Source organism: Gambusia affinis, linkage group LG15 (assembly GCF_019740435.1).
Source record: "Gambusia affinis linkage group LG15, SWU_Gaff_1.0, whole genome shotgun sequence".
NCBI classification, from domain to species: domain Eukaryota; kingdom Metazoa; phylum Chordata; class Actinopteri; order Cyprinodontiformes; family Poeciliidae; genus Gambusia; species Gambusia affinis.
In genome coordinates this window covers 468,254-488,547 of record NC_057882.1, presented here as the reverse complement: position 1 = coordinate 488,547, position 20,294 = coordinate 468,254, and the positions used below count along the sequence as shown (strand labels likewise).

General features: G+C 36.6%; 2 protein-coding genes across 4 annotated transcripts in view; one reads left to right on the top strand and one right to left on the bottom strand.

Annotated features, from left to right (window-relative positions):
- The window catches only part of amot (angiomotin), a 45,299-nt gene extending 34,196 nt beyond the window's left edge, over window positions 1-11,103 (top strand). For all 3 annotated transcript variants that reach the window (XM_044141549.1, XM_044141551.1, XM_044141550.1), the window contains 4 exons: window positions 2,640-2,768; window positions 5,236-5,474; window positions 6,443-6,697; window positions 7,207-11,103. In XM_044141549.1, the coding sequence (XP_043997484.1) occupies window positions 2,640-2,768; window positions 5,236-5,474; window positions 6,443-6,697; window positions 7,207-7,340 (757 nt within the window). In that variant the 3' untranslated portion in view covers window positions 7,341-11,103. The remainder of the gene's footprint in view (window positions 1-2,639; window positions 2,769-5,235; window positions 5,475-6,442; window positions 6,698-7,206) is intronic.
- Window positions 11,104-12,675: 1,572 nt separating this feature from the next.
- Window positions 12,676-19,076, bottom strand: zpld1a (zona pellucida-like domain containing 1a). The gene is made up of 10 exons (XM_044141548.1): window positions 18,926-19,076; window positions 18,412-18,632; window positions 17,986-18,167; window positions 17,476-17,548; window positions 17,092-17,189; window positions 15,592-15,672; window positions 15,317-15,488; window positions 14,133-14,235; window positions 13,470-13,499; window positions 12,676-12,851 (listed from the first exon to the last, which is right to left on the bottom strand). The coding sequence occupies exons 1-10, from the start codon at window positions 19,074-19,076 to the stop codon at window positions 12,676-12,678; spliced, it is 1,287 nt and encodes a 428-aa protein (XP_043997483.1).
- Window positions 19,077-20,294: the final 1,218 nt, after the last annotated feature.

The window sequence follows — 20,294 nt, the reverse complement described above, 5'->3', positions numbered from 1 at the left end:
TTTTCTTTCAGGAAACAGCATCAAGGGCCCAAGCGGGTCCAGCAGCTCCTTTTGGCACCTAGAGTATTGTTTCATAGGTGAGAACTATGAGAAGTAGTTCAGTAATGCCTTTACAAAACATATTTGGTAGTTTACAGACATCTAATCTAAAAATGTAATATGTACTTAAAAACAAAATGGTAATTTTAAACTGTCCTCTATCTGTTTCTAGGTGATTCATAGGCCTCAATCCAGATAGAAGAACAAAAGCTGCAAACACAAAAGTGACATCAACCAACAGGACGACTTCTGCAAAACACAGCAGTGAACCCGCATGAACTAGTAGAACTTTTAAAATGGTAAAATTACACATTTACACACAATCAGTTCTATTCCTCCATCTCTCTTACTGTCTGTCTTTTTCTCTGCCCGTCTCTCTGTATCTGTTCTGTCCATTTCTAATAGACAGACAGGAGGACAGCTACAACGAAGGAAGGTCAGAGAGTGTCTGTCCTCTAAATCTTTCCTTTTCATGCTGTCTGTCTTTAACTGACATCAATGCAGTTTAATATCTCATGTATTAAAACATGTTTTTCTTTCTTTATCTTCTAGCAACCCTTTGATGATTTCTGGAGAAGTTCAGGACTGAGACTAATTCAGAACTCATTCATGTTGGTTTTGTTTGGCTTTTCACTAAGTCTTAAACTTGCCCAAATGTTTAAGATGTATTGTTGGGTTTCCAATAAAGTTTTGAAAAATATGTAACTTCAAAATTTGACATTACTGAATTCCTTCCTCCCTTCAAAGCAAGAAAATGACAGACATTTAGAATTTTGTCTGCAAGTTTTACATGAAAAGCTGCTAAAACATTGTTTTTATGACTTTGACATGCAGTTTGCTTGGAAATTTTGACGTTGGGCACTTTTGTTTTAGTAAAGATTATTTAATTCATTACATTCAATGTAATATTACCATGAGGATGGTATCAGTTATGTTTTTAGATCAGAGGATTTTTCACTTTGGTTGCAATACTTTGACTTCTATGTAACAAGCAAATATTGCTGTTGCAAAATACTATATTTTGTTTCAGATTGACAATTAATTGACAATAAAATAAAGTGATTTTAAAATATATATGTATATATTTTTTTTAATTAGAAAAAAATAAAACATTTTTTGAGAGTTTGGTAAATTAAGTTCACATTTAAACTTTTAAATGTTAATTTAAAATTTTAATTAAACTTTTTAAACTGAATTACTTGAAAGGTAATTCAGCCAAACTATGCAGTTTCATGAACTACTGTAAAATGCCAACTTTTTGTAATTCTATTACAGGACTACTGTAATTTTATTATGATAAAAATGTGATGAAATCACAGTAATCCAACCACACATTAACCGGTTAGTGCATGACCAGCCAAGCGCCTAGTAATACCATGGTAAATATTTGATTTAAAAGGTTTGTTTTTCCAACCGAGAACTTTGTTTCTGATAGAAAATAAGTGTTATACATCAACATAGAAAGCGATATAAAATAAAAATCTGGTTTTGTTTTCTGTAAAATTTATTCTTTAAAAAATTTTTTTTAACAGTTCTTATTTATATTTGAAATTAAAATAATATACCAATTTAGTAAGACTTTTTTCTGATACACTTATAAATTTAAAAATTTGATTTTCTTCCTTGAGGAACAATTTTAACTAGGAAGGTTTCAATAGTATTGTGATTTCTGGAAACAAATGTTCTTCCATATACACTTACAATACTTGGAATTGTTTGTTTTTTGTAATGCTAATTTTATCTCTTAGATGTTCCCAAAAAGCCATGCATTACTGCTGACTTGGGCTAGTGTTGCTAGCAGTATTTCACTTAAATTTTTAATGAAAAATTTAAGTGAAATTTAAGTGAACATTAAATTTCTAATGTCTAGAAAGTATAGTTTACAATAGCTGAAATTATACACTTTTTTATTTACAAGATAACAAATATTGAACTGTACCACCAAATACGAACATCAGTAATGTGAATGTCTGAAAGGCTGAATGGGAATTGTTTGGGAATTCAGCAGAATCTAATAGTATAAAATGTAAGCAATTTGTCTGTCTCCTCAAAATGTCTGTTTGAGATTTACCCACCTGACGTTGTTGTCTCTGATATGCAGACTTCTGAAACCATCACTAGATTTTTCACCAGCTTTATGTCCAGACTTTGTTTTTTATGGACACGTTCATAGAACAAGTATTTGAACATTGAATCTATGGTGGTTCATTGTGCATTAGTTTGCAAATGAAAGGAAGCTTCTCACTTACTGTATTATTGTTGTGTACATCTGTAAGTAAGAAATACAATAAACAAACTAATAAAACCAAATGATCAATCTAGTTCAGTCTACATCAAAGGTCTTCATCTCCAGTCCTCGAGGACCGGTGCACTGCAACATTTAGATGTGTTTCTGCTTCAGCACATCTGAAGTGAGGAGTGTGCTGAAGCAGCAGGACTTTTGTTAACTTGACTACATACTGAAAGGTAATTCAGTCATTTGATTCAAATGTGTTAAAAAAAAGCTGCAGCACAATGTCCCTTGAGAACTTGAGATAAAGACCTCCGGTCTAGATCATCACCTTCTGCTTGTTTTTGAAAATTTGTCTCTTGTGCTGTAGGGATACGTCTGCAGCAGGGATAAATCATTCTCCGAGCAACAGCTATGATACTTCTGTTGAAGCTCGAATTCAGAAGGAAGAAGAAGAGATCCTAATGGCCAATCGTCGCTGTCTCGATATGGAGAGCAGGTTGGGGAACAAATATGCTGCACAATGTGTTTAAAATAGGAGATAACTGGACTTCTTTTGTTGTTTGAAGAAATTTCATGCAGCTTGTTCTGTACTGAACATGGTTGAGAGTAAAAAGCTTACATCTTTGAGTCAGAACAATTTCAACTATAGGGCCATTGAAGTCACATACATGTGAGTCATTGGCCCATCAAATATTGAGCTGCATTAAGCTCAATATTTGAGTTGTCTGCCTCAGTCCAAAAATATCCATAACAATGCCTCATAAGTTGTTTTGGTCACATGGTCCAAGATGTTAATTGCTGTGGAAAAGGCCATGGGAGATGTTAAGGTGTTCTGTTCAGTGATTGGATGGGGTCAAAGGTCACCTGGTGATGTCATAATGTAGAGCTGTGTGTCATCTGCATAGTTATGGTAGCTAATATTATTTCCTGTTATAACCTGAGCCAGTGGGAGCATATAAATATTGAATAAGAGGGTCTTAGGTTTGAACCTTGGGGTACCCCACATGTGACCTTTGACCTCTTTGATGAGAATTTTCCAATTGAATCAAAGAAATCCCTGTTCTTTATGTAAGATTCAAACCAGTTAATCTCTGGACCGGAGAGTCCGACCCAACTCTCCAGTCCATTCAGTAATAGTTGGTTATCATTAGGAAGCTATTCGACTGTTTAAACAGCTTTTTCAATAACTTTACTGATGAATGGGAGGTCAGAGGTCAGAGGTCGGCCTGTAATTCTGCAGTAGTGATTTGTCTAGATTGTTCTTTTTATCAGTGGTTTGATTACTGCTGTTTTCAAAGCCTGGGGGAAAACGCCTGATGAGAGCGATGAGTTACTATTTGGATCAGATCAGTAGCAACAACAGGCAGAATTTCGTTGTTGTCCTTATTGATAAAATAAAAAAGGTTTGCAGTGAGTATCTTTATCCCATGTTTATTAAGATTGCGTCCGCCTCTTCCAAAAAGGTGAAAGCGCTGCCAATAGATCCAGAGGTTATCGATGAAGGTCACTGAGCTGGTAGAGCAGCTTTTAATCAGCCATTTGTTTATCATGCCCAGCCTGGAGTGTTTTTCGTCTCCCCATTGAGGTGATGGAATTGGACCACTGAGAAATAACTTCATTTTCAATTTTCCCATAGTGCTCAAAAGAATATTAAAGTCCTTTTTCAGAATCTCAGATTTCTGCTTTGCCAGATCGTTGACTCCAACATGCACAACTAAACACTCAATATCTGGCTGATCAGCGGTTAGAGAGAGAACTTTGCGAGTTAAATCAGACACAGTGTCACCAGGAAAAGAAATCACTCTGGTTTTCTTGGGATTGCAGACGTGACTGATTCCATTTATTGCTTCATCTCCAACAATAAGCACTTTGGCGTACCTTTCGTTTTCCTGGTGGTCGCTTTGTCCTTTAGGGTCTTGGGGGGTGGATGTGTTGGTCTTGCCTCATTGTTGATGTTTGATGGTGAGGTTTCACTCAGAGGCTCAGGCTGGAGTGCAGAAAATCTGTTTTTCAGTGGGATTCCCACAGGGTCAGAATGTTTTGAGGTCTGGGCTGGTCGCTCTGTCCTTGGGAGTCGGTGGAGCTGTTTTGGTTGCAGCTGCTTGTTTGTTTTTCCTCGGTGGAGCAGGTGTTGAAGTTGAAGGTGGGTTTCGGCTCAGAGCCGGCCACGCCGATTTGTCCAGGTGAGGGGTTCTCCCTGACAGTCGTCTCATCGGATCCGCGGTGTGAGACTTTTGCTTCGGCTTGGCGCCCAGAGCGTTCCAGGGTGGGCTGCTTGATGCGAGGCGTACGACCTCTCCGTCGTTTTGAGGAAGAGTTGTCTCGTTTCCACAGTTAGCGTTGATTTCAAAGTTCACCTCCAGCAGTTTGATCTTCATTTCTATAGACTGAAGTCGTTGTATAATACTGCTGAGGTCTCTGGGGTCGGCCGGAGGCATTTTGTCCTGGTTCAACTTGGAGATGAAGAAAAGTAGGTAAAAAATAAAAGTAAGAAAATTCCTCAGTCCTTTAGGTTTGAAGTAACCCAGTTATGATGTCGAAAAAGTAAAATGTAACTATAAAAACTGTCACTTTAAAAATAACTCAGGCAAAGTTATCAGTAAGGACAAGAGAGAGCAGGATGAGCTGCTCCTCCTTCAGCTGCCACGGAGAATAAGCAGATTAGCTCTGCCAGATTAACTGTCCTGCATTGGGTTTTGCATGCACACTGAGTCAGAGTAGTCAGAAGGACAAGATTTGCTCATGGAGTACCATTTCTGGAAATGAATCTGATGAAGCATTATAAAACAATCCAGATAAGACACACTGTGAAATGGCAATTCTCCTGATTTTGAACAATCATATTGTTAGTGTGGTAGAGTTCTCGTTTTTTATTTGTTTATTTATTTTTGCCACTCTGACACTTTTTGCTGTATAGTCTCTGTATCCTGATCTAACTCAAAGTTAATTCCTCATTAATGCAGGATAAAGAATCTTCATGCCCAGATCATTGAGAAAGATGCCATGATAAAGGTTCTTCATCAGCGCTCTAAGAAGGAACCCATGAAGTCTGATGCACCATCTGCCATGCGTCCTTCTAAATCCTTGATGTCCATCTCCAACACTGGTCCAAGTGGTTCAGGACTTCTTTCGCTCAGCCTTGGGCTTAGCAGCTCACCAATCACTGAGGAGCGCAAGGATGCCAGCTGGAAGGGAAGCCTCGGTATAAACATATTGTTCTTTTTCTTCTAATTTACTACAGGTGAAACTTGAGCTCTAAATTGGAAATGAAATTATTAACTGTTATAGCCTCACCAATTTACAAAGCACTGAGAATAAAAAGAATATAACAAGTTATTAAATTAGATTATCTAGGAGAACATAAAATACATTTTTCATTTCTGTCTCAATACTACAAATAAATTGCAAACCACTACATCTCAGTAGTCATAAATATTCTAAAAAGGCATTAATATTATAAAGTAGGGTGACCAGATTTGGGTTTCTGAAAAGGAGGACACTTCTTTAGTATTTCAGAGGTTATTATATTTCTTTCACAGGTTAATGTTATAATGTATTCATAGATAGTAGTGTTTTTATTCTTTCTTGTTAGAAACTAAGGTGGCTCCATCTGTGGGCCATTAGCTCAGCTTAATGATAAAACAAAAGAGAGAGATACTTTCTGTTAGCCAGTTAGATGAGCAATATGCTAAACATCACAAGATGTCAAGAGCTAACAGAGAAGTTGAGTCATATACTTTACATGGAGTTGAAGTATACCTACTATTGAAGGCAGGATATCCTGGGTTGGTACAGTTTTGTCTCCTGGACAGGAAGTAATAATTTCAGGTTGGTATACTGGTCATAGTCCTGGACAGTTAAGTAACTGTTGCTCCGAGTGTACTCACCAAAAGAAAACTCCCAAACTAGGGCTGCAAGAGCAGAATGTCATTTTATTGTTGAAATGTTGAAAAAGCTGATTCCAATGTATTTCCTTTATATTTCCACTCCAAAGTTGTAGACAGCCTGACTAATAACACAATGTTTCTATGAAGAGTCATTTATTTCCTAAAGCAGACTATGGTTCATTAGGTAAGTTGGACTAAAACAAATCAGAGGTAGAGGAGGGTGGGACTAAAATCAGTTGTTAATTCTACAAGAAGTTTTTCAGTTTTTTTTATGGTTGTGTAGGAGTTCTGCTGGGTCCAGAGTGTCGCACAGAGTCTCTGCGGACAGAATCCATCTCGTCATCCCCTTCCCCCGTACTTTCTACCACCCCGATGACTACAGGTCACTCAAAGACAGGCAGCCGGGACAGCTGCACACAGACTGACAAGGGTCAAAGCCAAGAAGCCAGCAAGCCCAGCCCTTCAGTCCTGCAGAGTATGACCCTGCCGGCCCGCCTGTCAAGCCCCAGCCCGGTCTACATCCCAGATCGCTTAGCAGGTCAGCTCACATGCTAGCTTGTAGGATTATAAAATCATCAGCTCTTTCAAATTCATTTTCTGATTTTTTTGTAGAACTGTTTCAAACACGGTTCTTCTCAATGTACGCATTACATAAATAAGTTTAGTTATTTGGTTTCATTGTTGAATTTTGAATGGTTACATACTGGTCTTGTTCTATTCATAATGTACAGTCAATATTTTGACATACTGTGTTGAAAGATTAGGTAGCACCAGCTTAGGTTGCTCACAAGAAAAGAAACCATTTTTATTAGCCCTGTATGTTTTTAAATGTTTTTCTGGGCACAAAGATATTATTAGTTGTGTGCAATACTTCAAACTGTATGAAGGAGCAAGTAAAAGACTGAGGCAAAATAGATGAACAATAAAAGTTGTGGATCAAACCAAAGAAAGATCAGGGTTAACTTCACTGAACAGATTTTCATTGTTCATCTTAAAACCTTTGTTGGACCTTTACATGTGTTCTTGTTTTTTGTCATCTTTGTGTAGAAGTTCCAGTGTTTCACAGCAGCACCTTTGAACGGAGGTTCCTTGTGCAGTCCCATTCACAGCAACAAGCTCTCCCTTCAGCTCCAGCAGTCCAACAAGAGGTAGACACAGACATCGTTGAGATCCTCATATGAAACCATAACTTCAAGAAAAAAAAAGTATATGTGTAAGTGATTGAATGGCAGCTTCATCACAAGAACTCTCTTAATCATCCTGCACAGTCAGAGCTACATCTTAGTCCTGAGACATTTTGATTTGTCTTTTCATCCTATATCCTTTCATTCTATAAGTTTAGCCTGACTGAAGAAAGAACAAGATTACAAGGGGTACAACTCTGCATCAGAAATGGGCCTGAAGCAATTTCAGAGGTTATTATATTTTTTCCACTGGTTTCTGTTGTAATGTATTATTGAACATAGTAGGGAATTAAATATACACTTTGTCTTAAAAAATGTACATAGTTAGACAATCTTGAGCAGTAAAGTCCCCTCCAAACTCAGATACATTTCATTTGGGATTTCTGTATCAAAGTTAAAGTGTTCTATTTGTTAAAGACTTTTGTGTTTAACAAGTAGTTGTTGTGTTTAATTATTAGTATAGTGACTGTATTACTAACTGTAGTATCAAATGTTTTTAGCACATCTAACAGACTTTGTAAAATTTTCCAACAAACACCACTGGTTTTGTTCAGCTTTCTGACAAGATTTAAGAAAGAGCATTGCTTTTTCAAGGTAAAGTAACCATTTCAAATATTAAGAGATTTATTCAGACTAATCGCATTGGACCAATTGTATATAGTGTTGTTTGCATTATTTATTGCACAGATTACCACATCTGCTTTGTGTTTTTTTTTAAGGCATTTGGCCTTGTGTGCGTGCGTGTGTGTGTGTGTGGGTGTGTGTGCGTGTGTGTGCGTGTGTGGGTGTGTGTGTGTGTGTGTGTGTGTGTTTTTGTGTATATTTTAGACATTAGATATCAGGACTGATATCTAGTGTTTAACAAACCTTTCACATACAGAAGTTTACTTTGTGTCTGTTGTTTCTAACTTAAAACCACAAATTTAAAAGCTACAAACTTGACAAATCGTAAATGACTTAGAAGTTTAGCCTTTTAACTTTCTCTAAATATTAGTATTTGTATCTAGATTAAATTAAATCAGCCTGACATTTTACAATGGTCACATACAGACAGACAGACATTTGTATTTATTTTATTGTATTAATTAAAAAATAGAAGTTAATCAAAGAATTTAAGCTTATAGAATGCTTATGGATTTTCCAGTGCTGGGAAATATAATTACATTTAAGGCTTAATTTTATTATTGAATGAAATGCCCTTAATAAGATAAAAAGTTTATCTTTTGAGTCCCAGGTTGGGACTCAAACCCAGAACCTTTTAGTTGCAAGCCAACAGTGCTACCAACCACACCACTGCACAGCCCACAGTTCAATTCATTTCATTTTAATTGAATTGAATTGAATTCAGTTTTATTTATGTAGCACAAATTCACAATAAATGTCATCTCGAGGCACTTTACAAAATCTCTTTTCAATTTAATCACAAATACATTCCAGCTGATCCTGGTTATTAGACATTACAGTATGCTCAAATAGTTATCCAGTGAAGTTTAAAAAGTTTCTATCTAATAAAACCCTGCAGATTGCATCGAGTCATTGACTTGCAGTATTAACTCTTCCTGGACCAGCATGTAGCAACAATCACATGTACTGTGTTGATGATTTTACAGCAATCCCTCATACTGAGCATGAATGTAGCAACAGTAGAGCGGAAGAACTCGCCTTTAACAAGAAGAACCGTCCTGCAGAACCTGGCTTAGTCCAAACGACCCAATGGGGGTTTTTAGAAGACACAGCAGAGACACAAAAAAGAAGCAGATGAGCTAATGTAGGATTGTTTTTAATATTCATGAAAGTAAAACGTTAGTAGCAGGAGAGGAAGTTGATGGAAGCATTATCTCAGCTAATTCCCTCCTCCAGAAGGTATCACAGCTGTTGCGCCTTTGGCTACAAAACCTGCCATCAGGCGATTCCAGTAACTGGTAATAAATCTTTAAATCTCTGAAGAAGAACTTCGGCCAACCCTTATTTCTTTCTATAAAGGATTTAATTTAGTCAAGTTGTAAAATTTAGAGTAAAATTAGCCTGCTTAATGTAATTCCAGACCACCTCAGTTGATTTCACTTCATACTTGACTAGGTCATTTAAAAACCTTCATTTTAATAACTTGAATACTTGAGTTTAAGCTCACAAACTCATGGACATTCTTCGAAAGGGTTTTCTGGTAAAGAGCAGTATTTATTGGTTCATAAAATATAGTGAGTCAGGTAAAACAGCAAAGCCGCCCCAGAACATCACATCTCCTTGTTTCAATGGAGGGATGTTGCTTTTTTTAATGCTTTGTCAGTTCTGATGTAACTAGACATGCAGCTAAGTCATTCTTTATAATGTTTCCTGGTTGTTCCATATTCTCTGAATTAGTCATTAATAGCTCCAGCTGTAGTTTACTGGAGTCTCAAAGCCTTAGAAAGGCATTTGTAAGATTTTCCAAACTGATGAGTGTTTGCTGCCTTCCTGGAATTTGGGGCAAGTTAGAAAATAATATGTTGCTTTTTGAGATCCACCTGCTGCTTGTTGCCAGAAATGTTTTATTTACGGTAGGTGATTTCCTAATTCTACAGGTCTGACAAGAGTCAGGCCTTGATGTGTAATAAACACTTTACTATTTCAGATTGTTTTTTTGATTTGAAAAGCATTTTTGCTTAATAAATAAACACAACTTGAATACATGTTCCTTCAGTGACTCAGTTGTAGCCTGATGTTAAAATGTTTTGCTCAAAAACATTCATTTCAATATGACTTTTACATAACTCTTGTCATATGAACACTCTTTCATAAAGCCAGGTCTGGGTGCTGCATGACAGAGAGCTCTTATGAACAAATGATATTCTCAGGCAGCACATTACATGTACTCATTGTGAATGTTCCCTGATTTGTGTATTTTGAATCTTTGGGAGTGAAAATTATGTTCTTTCACATTAACTTGTATTAAATGTATTGTTTCAAAGGAGGTTAGAAAGTTATGGAAGAGGCAAGGACTGAAAATACTTTTCCAAAATACAAGATAAAAATAATTTAAGAATATATTTGGAACTGTTAGGTTACAAAAAAACATTTTCATTTCTTTGTACCATTCATCGTGGATAGTTTAGGTTTTGTTATGGATGTTTGGCTTTGTGTTAAAATTTACATCACAAAAGTACTTTTAAATTTGCAATCAGTCATTCCTCTGATGTCTACAAATCCAACACAGCAGCACTAAGATAACTACACTGCTACAACTTCATGAAGACGCTACACACCAGGTCACATGTAGCTAGCACATATTAGGCTAAACAACAATGTCACAAAATGTAGTTTTTAAGAAGAAAAAAATGTCACATCTGGGCACAATTGTGTCAAATTCTTACAAATATTAAATTTGGAATCAGTTCTTTCAGTTTTTGTCAGTTTAACATAATGAAGTGGGAGCACAAATAGTTCAGTACAGCTAAATGCATTAACATCTGTTTTGTAGAAGTTCCAGTGAACTGGAAGTTGATCATTGAAATCCACTTTGGAAATAGAGATGATTATTTTTCCCTACCACTATGAAAATGTATTTGAATGTACTTTCTTCTGCAAAGGTTAGTAACAAGAGGTAAGTCAGTGTTAGAACAACACTAACTTACTTGTCATTGTTGAAGTGGAATGGACATTTTGTATGTTTTTAACCAAACCTTGGTATATTATTGAATATGTTATGCATATGTTGTATTCTGTTTTGTACTTGATATTCCATGTCAGTTGCCCTAAATAAACAGCACTTTTCTTGATTTGAGCAGTGTTTAAAAGTGGTTTGTCAAGTTGAAAAGAATAACAATCCCCACTCCCACACACACATCTTTCTGTTTCACAGCAATTTAAAAGATTTAAATCTTTTAAATTTCATGTCATGTTGACATGAACTGATCAACAAGTCTTCTTCTGACTTTGAAGAAGATTGCATACTTCTTCAAAGTCATCCGTGAAGAAGTAGGCAATCTTTTGACTCCTTTCATTATTTCTATGTGACAAATATTTCAATGTGTTTTTAGGTTTGTATTGGTGGAATTCTGTCCATCCATCCATCCATCCATCCATCCATCCATCCATCCATCCATCCATCCATCCATCCATCCATCCATCATCCATCCATCCATCCATCCATCCATCCATCCATCCATCCATCCATCCATCCATCCATCCATCCATCCATCCATCCATCCATCCATCCATCATACACACTTCTCCCTAGAGGGGTGCAGGTGCCTCTCTCCAACCATCTTGGTGGCCTTCCAAAGGACTTCTAAAGCAAACTGATCAAACTGCATCTCCCAGCATTCATAGCACTGGACCCCTCTTTTGTTGACATCATTGAGATGATAAAGAAATATGGCATCACAAATTTTAAATTTTTCCACTGGGGATACAGAAACAAAAAATGACTTGTTAAATCGTTGCCTTCTATTTGATTCTAAGTTTTTCAGAATTGAATCTCTTGTTGATCCAATTCAGTTATTTTTCTGATTTGAAATATAACACTCAGCAAGTTTTAGTTAGTCAGTCCAACATATGCAACATGCACAATAATGGACAGTTTGTACCTTACCAGCACAACCAGTCAATATTTTACAAACAACTTTGAGAACGACATGCACATGCAAAAATAAAAAGAGATTGGCTCATGACTGCCACAAGGCTTAAACATTTTAAGGGAATGTGAACAGATTTTAAAAGAAATGAAGGAAAAATTCGTTTTCAAAAAATTACTCACATAAAAGAGCATTCTCATCCTCTCCACACCTTATCGTTTTGTTACATACATTTAAAATGGAACTATCATCTTTTTTTATTATTTATATTTTTGCCCATTATTTCATTTTTAAAGCTTTTTAAACCTATCTTAGTTAGGCTTTACGCATGCAGACCAACACCATATCATATTTAATCTGAATTCAATTTTCTCTTTTGGATTGACAGCCTATCAAGTCTATTTTTTATCTTTTAAATTTGCCCTTATTTTTTACATGTCTGTGAATCTACAGGCTTTCATTTTCCTGTCACTTTTCTGCTGGTACACCTGAATTTCCCCACTGAGAAACAGTTATTATATATGTATATAGGAGCTTAATGTTTGATAGAATATACAGTCAACCAGTGTACAATATTATCTGCAAATCTGAGGTGGCATATTATGATATATACAAAGTTATACAGTATATCTAAACTAATGCTTGTTTTCAGGAATAACAGTTTTCTAAATTAACATTTGTATTATTCTTGTAAACAACTACATGAAAAAGTATCTTGTCTCTTGTGTCCACTTGCTGAGTGTTGGCTTCTTTGCCAACACTCAGCTGAGTTCCAGAGTTCAACTGAAGGCCGTGTTTCGGACACCAGACACAGTGGTGACAGGAGAACTCCTGCCTTTTGGGAGCACTAGGGAGAAGAGGAAGAAGCAAATGCTTATAACACTCAGAATGATCACTCCTGAGATGAGTATGCTGGTCACTGTGTTCATGTGAAACTCTGGGGGATTCAGAAGAGCTGCAGCAGTGGAAAGAAACAAAGAAGTTGTTAACCTTTTTCATATTTCATGCACACATTCTCTACTTGCTCTTGCTAAAACAGCAGCATGGTGATTTTCTATTATGTAAAACAGACAGCAGTAGATGATATACAAGCCATTCCCCACCCTTTTAAAACCAGCAGACAAGGGAGTCATCATCATTGTATTTTCAGCTGTTGATGGCTTCCATTTTAATTCTGTTATAAAACCACAAAAGAGGCCACTGGCAAGATTTTTATTTGATTTTTGAAAAAGTATAATTGGATTTCTGGAAATCAGTTCAAGACCCCATTATGAATTGAAATGACTCTGCAGTAGGGTCAAAAGAAAAATGTTCAAAATTAGAATCTGCTTTCAAGTGAGCCATGGATTGATAGAATACATGTCTCATACATAAACATTTATGAATGTATGTATTACATACATACATAACACAGTAAATTATGTCTTATTGTCTTTGTTTCATACTGTACATCATTCTTGTAAATATTGAGTTGATTTTATTTTCTAAATGTGTCAGAAAATTGTGTCTTCAAGTTAAAACCTATTAAACATTTTATTTAAGTCAAAGCAATAACACAAATTGGAGTGCTTACCCAGCTGAGAATTATTACTTGGTGTTTGATCTGTGAATTAAAAAAAAAAGGTAATTACATTCAAGCTAAATTAACAACTCAATACAAAATTATTAGACATGTTATATACTTTTAATTGAAAACATAAACTGTCTCAGAAGTTATATCATTGCATGAGCCCTTTGCCTCAGCTGAAAAATGCTGCTTTAACATGCTTATTAACAGAATCATTCATAAAATCTAGGCCATATACACACTTCAAATCAATGAGATTTCTTAATATTTTTTAGTGAACTGGCAGCCACTTCAAATTTTCAGACTCCATTCCATAAACATGACATTATTTATATTTACGTATTTTGCTTTACGACAATCTGGTCCCCAAGATTTTCAGACGTCCCCTTTTGACCACCCTTTCTAAACCTTTTGAGAGTACCATTGGCACAAATGAGCCATGCTGTAAGAGAGGCCCAAGGCATGAGGAAAACGACCCTCATTAGATTACCTGGAACAGACACATTTTCACTGAACTTTGTTCCAGTTAGTTGAAACCACGTTAAAGAAGTGCACTGTTCAGAACAAGCCTTTGTGTTTTCATTTGAGAGCTGCTTCTTAGCAAAGAAGAGCAGGTTGATTGCTGTACACAGGTTGGGAACATTATTGAGGATGAAGAGTAGTCTGTACCACTTCGAGTGATGATGGGCCCCGCAGTCAGAACAGCATTTCCTGATGACTTGATTGATTGTTTCTCTTCGGAAAGTGCTCTCTTTTTCTTGCTGCCACAGATCTATGACAAACAGAACATAAAAAAGTCCCTCACTGTGGTCATTAAGACAAACTGGTATGATAAATGTGGTTTAATTTATTTATTTCATTTCCCTTTGCGTTCATTAAAGTATTTTTGAATTCAAATTTAATATAATTCAGTGACTATGGTTTAATGATGAGAAAATATGTTCTCTTTGTACAGCAAAAGCAACCACTGGTTTTTTTATGCGTTTTGTGCGTTTTGTGCTTGGTCCCATCAGGAGCTTCAAACTGATGGATGCTTGGAAGCTGAAACTGCAACCTTCTCATTCAGGTGCAACAATTTATCGGCCACCTGATTTATCAGTACTGATTTCTTTAATTTTGGAAGATGGGTGATCAGCCAATTTTTACATGTGAAGCCGATCTTATTCACCGATGATATCAACCTCGGCAAAGGTGCTTTTCTTTTCTCCCATGAAAAGAAAAGCAAAAGCTGGTTTGCACATTTACACCCCATTGTTGCCAATTCAGCAATTTTCTTTATATATTGAGCAACATTTCAGACAAAAAACTGGTATCAGCCAAAATCGGAATTGGTATGTTAGGCTTTTTAAAAGATCAGTAATCAGTGATGGGCCAGAAAACTGCAGTCGGTGCAGCACTACTTAACATGAAACTACATAACATCAAAATTACAAGAAATTGAGGCTTCAAACACTTGTAATGAATCCATAAATATCCATAAATATGCTAAGAATTTTGCTTAGGCTCAGTTTTACATGAGACCAATCAAATAGAAGGTACTGTTGAACCCTGCCTCTGTTTGTATCCAGTGGAACTGCTTCATTCAAACTCATGTAAGCTTAAATCCAGTCCTTCGACATTCTCTTAATGAGTCCTTTAGAGTAAAAACTGTTTAGGCTAATGGATATGTAACACATCCCAACAGTGGACACTGAGGACCAGGGTTGGACACTAAGGCTATACATCAGATGAATGTGTTGGATGCTGAGAAGGTTCCCACTCATATCCTTTCCCTTTTAAAAAAATCTGTAATCACACTTTGTTTAAACACTCTTCCAATGTGTTTGTGCAAATGTTGTTTTTGTTTGTCTCACTGGCATTAGCATAGGACAGTCATCTGCTCGACATAGCTTGGTAACACAGTGCAGAAACACAGTGGACATCTTCTGATTCTTGTGCTTGACAAAACGGAATACTTCAAAGGCAAAGCGACCCATTTGGCTTTTCCCATTCTCAAGGACAGTAGTCTGTGGGTCCTTATCACAGCTGGCTCAGGAAACAAAACATTATAAAAGATAATTAGAAAAGAGGACAAGTTAAACTTATCAACTGAACTGTATCAAAAATGTTTTTTAATACTTTGAGTTACCTAAAGAAAAGGTCATAGCGAAGCTCATCATTCGGGTTCCCAGAGGGTGTAGTGTAACAATAGTCCATTAGAACGTTCCATCTGTTTAACAGTAACATAAATTACTTGAGTGAGAAAATTTATGCTGAAGTAATGTTTGTGTTAGTGAGGGATGGAAAGGAGTACTAATGAATTATTATTGATTATAAAACATAACAATGTCACAATTTTTCAAAACGAAAATCATATTTGATCTTCTCATAGAAATTGTCAAGATCTGTTCCTGTTCTGTGTTTATGTTGCGTTTCTGTGTCTTTGTGTTGTCCTGTCTCCCCTTGATTGTTCCCAGGTGTTTCTTGTGTCCTTGATTACCCTCTGTGTATTTAACCCCATCTGTGTTCTTTGTTCCTTGTTGTGTTTGTCTTTTCTGCCTGTTGTCACCAGTGTGAGCATTTGCCCTGTGCTCCTTGTGTTGCCTGGTCTTTTGGATTTTGACTTTTTCATTAAACCATCTAATTCATCTCATCCTGGGTCTGCTGCCTCTGCATCACCACCAAATCATGACAGAAATATTTTTAATACATTTAAGAAGCTGAGATTTTATTCTTGGCATTTATTTTTATCTGACTACGAGTCCTCCATGGAGCTTTTTTTGTTTTTTGATCAAGTCATGGGAGGAAATGCACTGAATTTTCTCTTCTGTTGGTAACAGAGAAAATAAGCCCCTGATTGCTGGAACAATGCTGTTTGTGTCAAATATACCCGTACCAAAAGTCGAGCTGATCACTTGCAAACAGTCAACAAGTAATCATGTCTAGACATTCATTAGTAAATATATCATTGTGAATGCAGAAAAAACCTTTTCAAAATGTATCCAAATTACAAACTAGTTGTTTCAAAATACCATGGAAACAAGCAGCTTTACTATATATATTATTCACTATCTTTCCAGGAGTTGATAGTGGCCCCTCTGTCAGAAAAAAGACTCTATTTCCGTTGCCCTTGATTCACATTGGTTTACATTCAGAGGAAACGAGTTAATAGAGAATGCCACACACCCTAAAAATGTCCCCAATTTACAATAAAATACCTTCACCTGTGGTAGCCAGAATTTTACCATATAAACATGGCAACATTCTGGCAACAGTAGTTCACTGTGTGCCCCAATACTGAACTTCCTAAGCAATATAAGGTCTCCTCCACCTTTATACTTAAATATTGACACAATAGTCCCTTCTTTTGCTCTTTTTTTAACAACAGTATCACCATTGTCAAATTTGTTGATGATGACGCCACTGTGGTGATGTCATCATCAACATCAACAACAACAACAACAACAACTCAGCCTCCAGGGAGGAGGTCCTGCATCTGAGTTGATGGTGTGACAATAACCTGTTTCTAAAATATTGTAATAAAATTGGTCACATATGAATGAGACTAACTGTGCAAGAAAAATCCATTGACACTAGTGGGAAATGAAAAAGTAACAGTTGTTTTCCTGTCAGGTTGACCTGTGAGTACCTCCTGTCCAGGTTGGTGGCTTTGACAGCTGCAAACACTCGTGTCTTCAGAGTCAGTCCTGCTACAGGAATGGACAGCTGCTGAATGTATGATGAGTCCTATAAAGAAAGAACCATCACATTCAGATCTTCCTCCTGTCATTGTTTTTGTTCAAACACACCTAACAAAAAAGTCACCTCTATCACCTATACTTAATTGTTCATTTTAATCTCAAAGTTGAGTTTTTGGGCAACAAGAATCAAAAATAAAATCAAGGGTAACAAACCATGTATCGATGCAGAAAACGTTTTAGGAAACTTGTGTCTTTTCATGCATCAATGTGAACTCTCACTAAAAGTACACAAAAAAAAGTTGACCATATTGTGAAGAACTGTTTGAACTTACATTGTAAAGCAGCAGATTCAGCGTGCTGATGAATGTACCATTGCTTTCTTTCACTGAGATTGCAGCTGACGACCTTTAGTAAAAAAAAACAAAAACCCAAAAAACTTCAACATAAAACTACAATCAACTATAGTGATGCAAACATCATAGTTTTTCCATCTTATTGAGTTTTAGATAGCTACCTTTGACATAATTTACACACACATATAGACTCAAAATTGTTTAATGGCAGATTTCTGGCAAGTTTAGATTTAAAGTACAGTAATTCAATTATTTAATTTCTTAAAACTGCAAGTAGTTTTAACGTTTTGCTGTGGCTATTTTGATGCACCTCTAATTGTATTCCAATACAGTCTTAAGTACATTATGTTAAAAGTAAGTTGAGTTCACTTATGCCACTTTAATAAAAAGTGATGTGAAATGTCAGATGGAATATAACATTTAATTTTCCTAGAACTTCTTGGGTTCTTCTAGGAGCTCTAGAAGAAAGCTAAGAAACATGAGACTTACGAGGCCAGCTGTGTGTTGTTGACCAGGTACTCCAGGGGGTAACTGCAACTGTATTTGTAGAGTAAACCTGGAAGATAGCTGATGATAGTAGGTGGATCTGGGGTATCAATATAACCTGATATGTTTCCAATTTGCACCAGAGAGAGATTTCCATAGGCATTGGGTCCCTGAGCTGTGGACACCTGTGTTGAGGGAGACATCACCAGAAAAAGAACATTTTTACAAAAGAAATCTGTGAGCTTAGCAATAATGCAGTTTATCAAAAATGCAAATTAGTTTTAATTAAATTGATAATAGAAATTTTTTTCCCTTTACATGAAGGGGTGTGTAAATGTAATCAACCCTATACTTGGGTTTTATTTTCTTTTCAGTTTTCAGAATAACATTCTGTATAAAATCTAGACTGTTAAACTGTGTTCTACTTACCAACAGGACATTTCCACATGACTCCAATGTTGCCAAGCTAATACTAAAGATCACAACTGTAGGAAATGTGTTGTTATTAATAAATCCTCGACAATGTGCATCTCCATGACGACCATTTAGAGCCAAATCTGAATCAGTGTAGCCAGAGAAAAGTACCGGACAAAAGTTGACCTTAAGAGTGATAGTTTGAACCCCACAGTACACACTGATATCCCGCTCAGCTGAAAGACACACATACACACAAACACGTTTTGAAAGACATCAAAAATACCTAGCATTTTGTTTTGCACATGAAATTTTTGCATATATCAAACCCACAGCCAGCTTCTCCACTGCACCATTCACATTAGATTGTGAAATGTAAAAAGAGATGTATTGTTTCCTACATTCTAAAACATGTAATATAAAAATAATTTCTTTAAAAAATATACGCTACAGTGATTTCCTTTAAGTAATTTGGTCATTTCTATAAAAGCAAATATGAACATCTCTTTTTTTCCTTCCAGTTTCTCACCAGGGAAGCGACTATGGAAGTTGGAATCACAGTTGTATCCATTGAACTGAGCTCCCACTGAAAAGATCTGGCAAAAAATTAAAAAAATCCAAAACATATGTTCCATTTCAGTACCTGCAACACAATAAAAATCAAAGGTAAGCACAAGCATGTTTTCCTGTCAGCTCAGTCTGGCAGAGCAGGAAACAAAGAGTGCAATCAATGGCAGATTTCCATGTTAGTCAGAGTGGTAAATTAACTTTCCCAAGGAGCTCAGGTCAAAGCAGTTAAATGTCTCTCCTTCAATTCTAACTTAGATTTGTTCTTGTATATTAGTCTTCACATTTTACTGATGGCTATGGTCATTTCAAAAATTACTGAGGTACAGCTTTCCTTGGAAAATGTCACTGCACCATAAAATCTCCATATCATTGCTGTTCACAAATAAGGTAGATGTTAGTAAAGTCATGATAGACACTACTCTATAGCTGATTGTTCCTTCCTGACTGTGGCGACAGTCAAAGTACTTACTGTGGTTCCTGGAAGCCAGCATGTCAGTCCTTCTCCATAAGCCTGGAACAGACGAGGGAATGGTTTGCACAGCATCCCTACCTGACAACTAGAAACAGAACCCTGCACCACAGGTGAAAAGCAAACCCTACACATAAGGGCCTCATTATTTGAAAATGTCAACAAAAAACGGCTGTCCACATGGAACATGGGAAAATCCATCAAATCTGAATGCGTTATACAAATCCTTTCACATCCTCAGAAATATGAGCAGGTTTTGAAGTTTCCCACTCATATCCTTTTGGCCAAATCTGACTCACAAATGTTTAGTCGCTGCAAGAGGTCTGGTGGCAGAGGTGGTTGTGTTCGGGTGCGGGGGAAAGAGGGGGCTAATTACCTTCTCATCACTCCAGTGGTCTTGGTCTGACGATTGAGAAGTTTCTTTCTGCTGGGACCAGTTGTGGAATGCAAAACCAAGCACACAGACTCTGCAAGCAACTTGTCAAGCTTTGTGTTTGGTGGCTTTCAGTCAGCACAGCAGCAGGCAAACTGCTTGGTGGGGCTGTTAACTGCTGCAGAATTGCAGAACACAACCCCTAGACTTTGATTCCTACTCCTCGAATTCCCTTCACATAACAAGGGCTATTTAAAAGAGTTTCAGGGGATTAGCAGGTCTGTACTGTCCCATCTTCCATATGGAAACCAGATCTGATGTGGCAGAAAGAGGACTCACAGGGTTCTAGTGAACATGGAACATGAGATGTGGCATAGACTCCTCATTAAGTCTCAATGTAAAATACTGTTGTGTAAATTCTATTCATAAAATTTGCTTAATCTTAACATTTTTCTGCATTCTGTTATTATGAAAAAAACATTTATG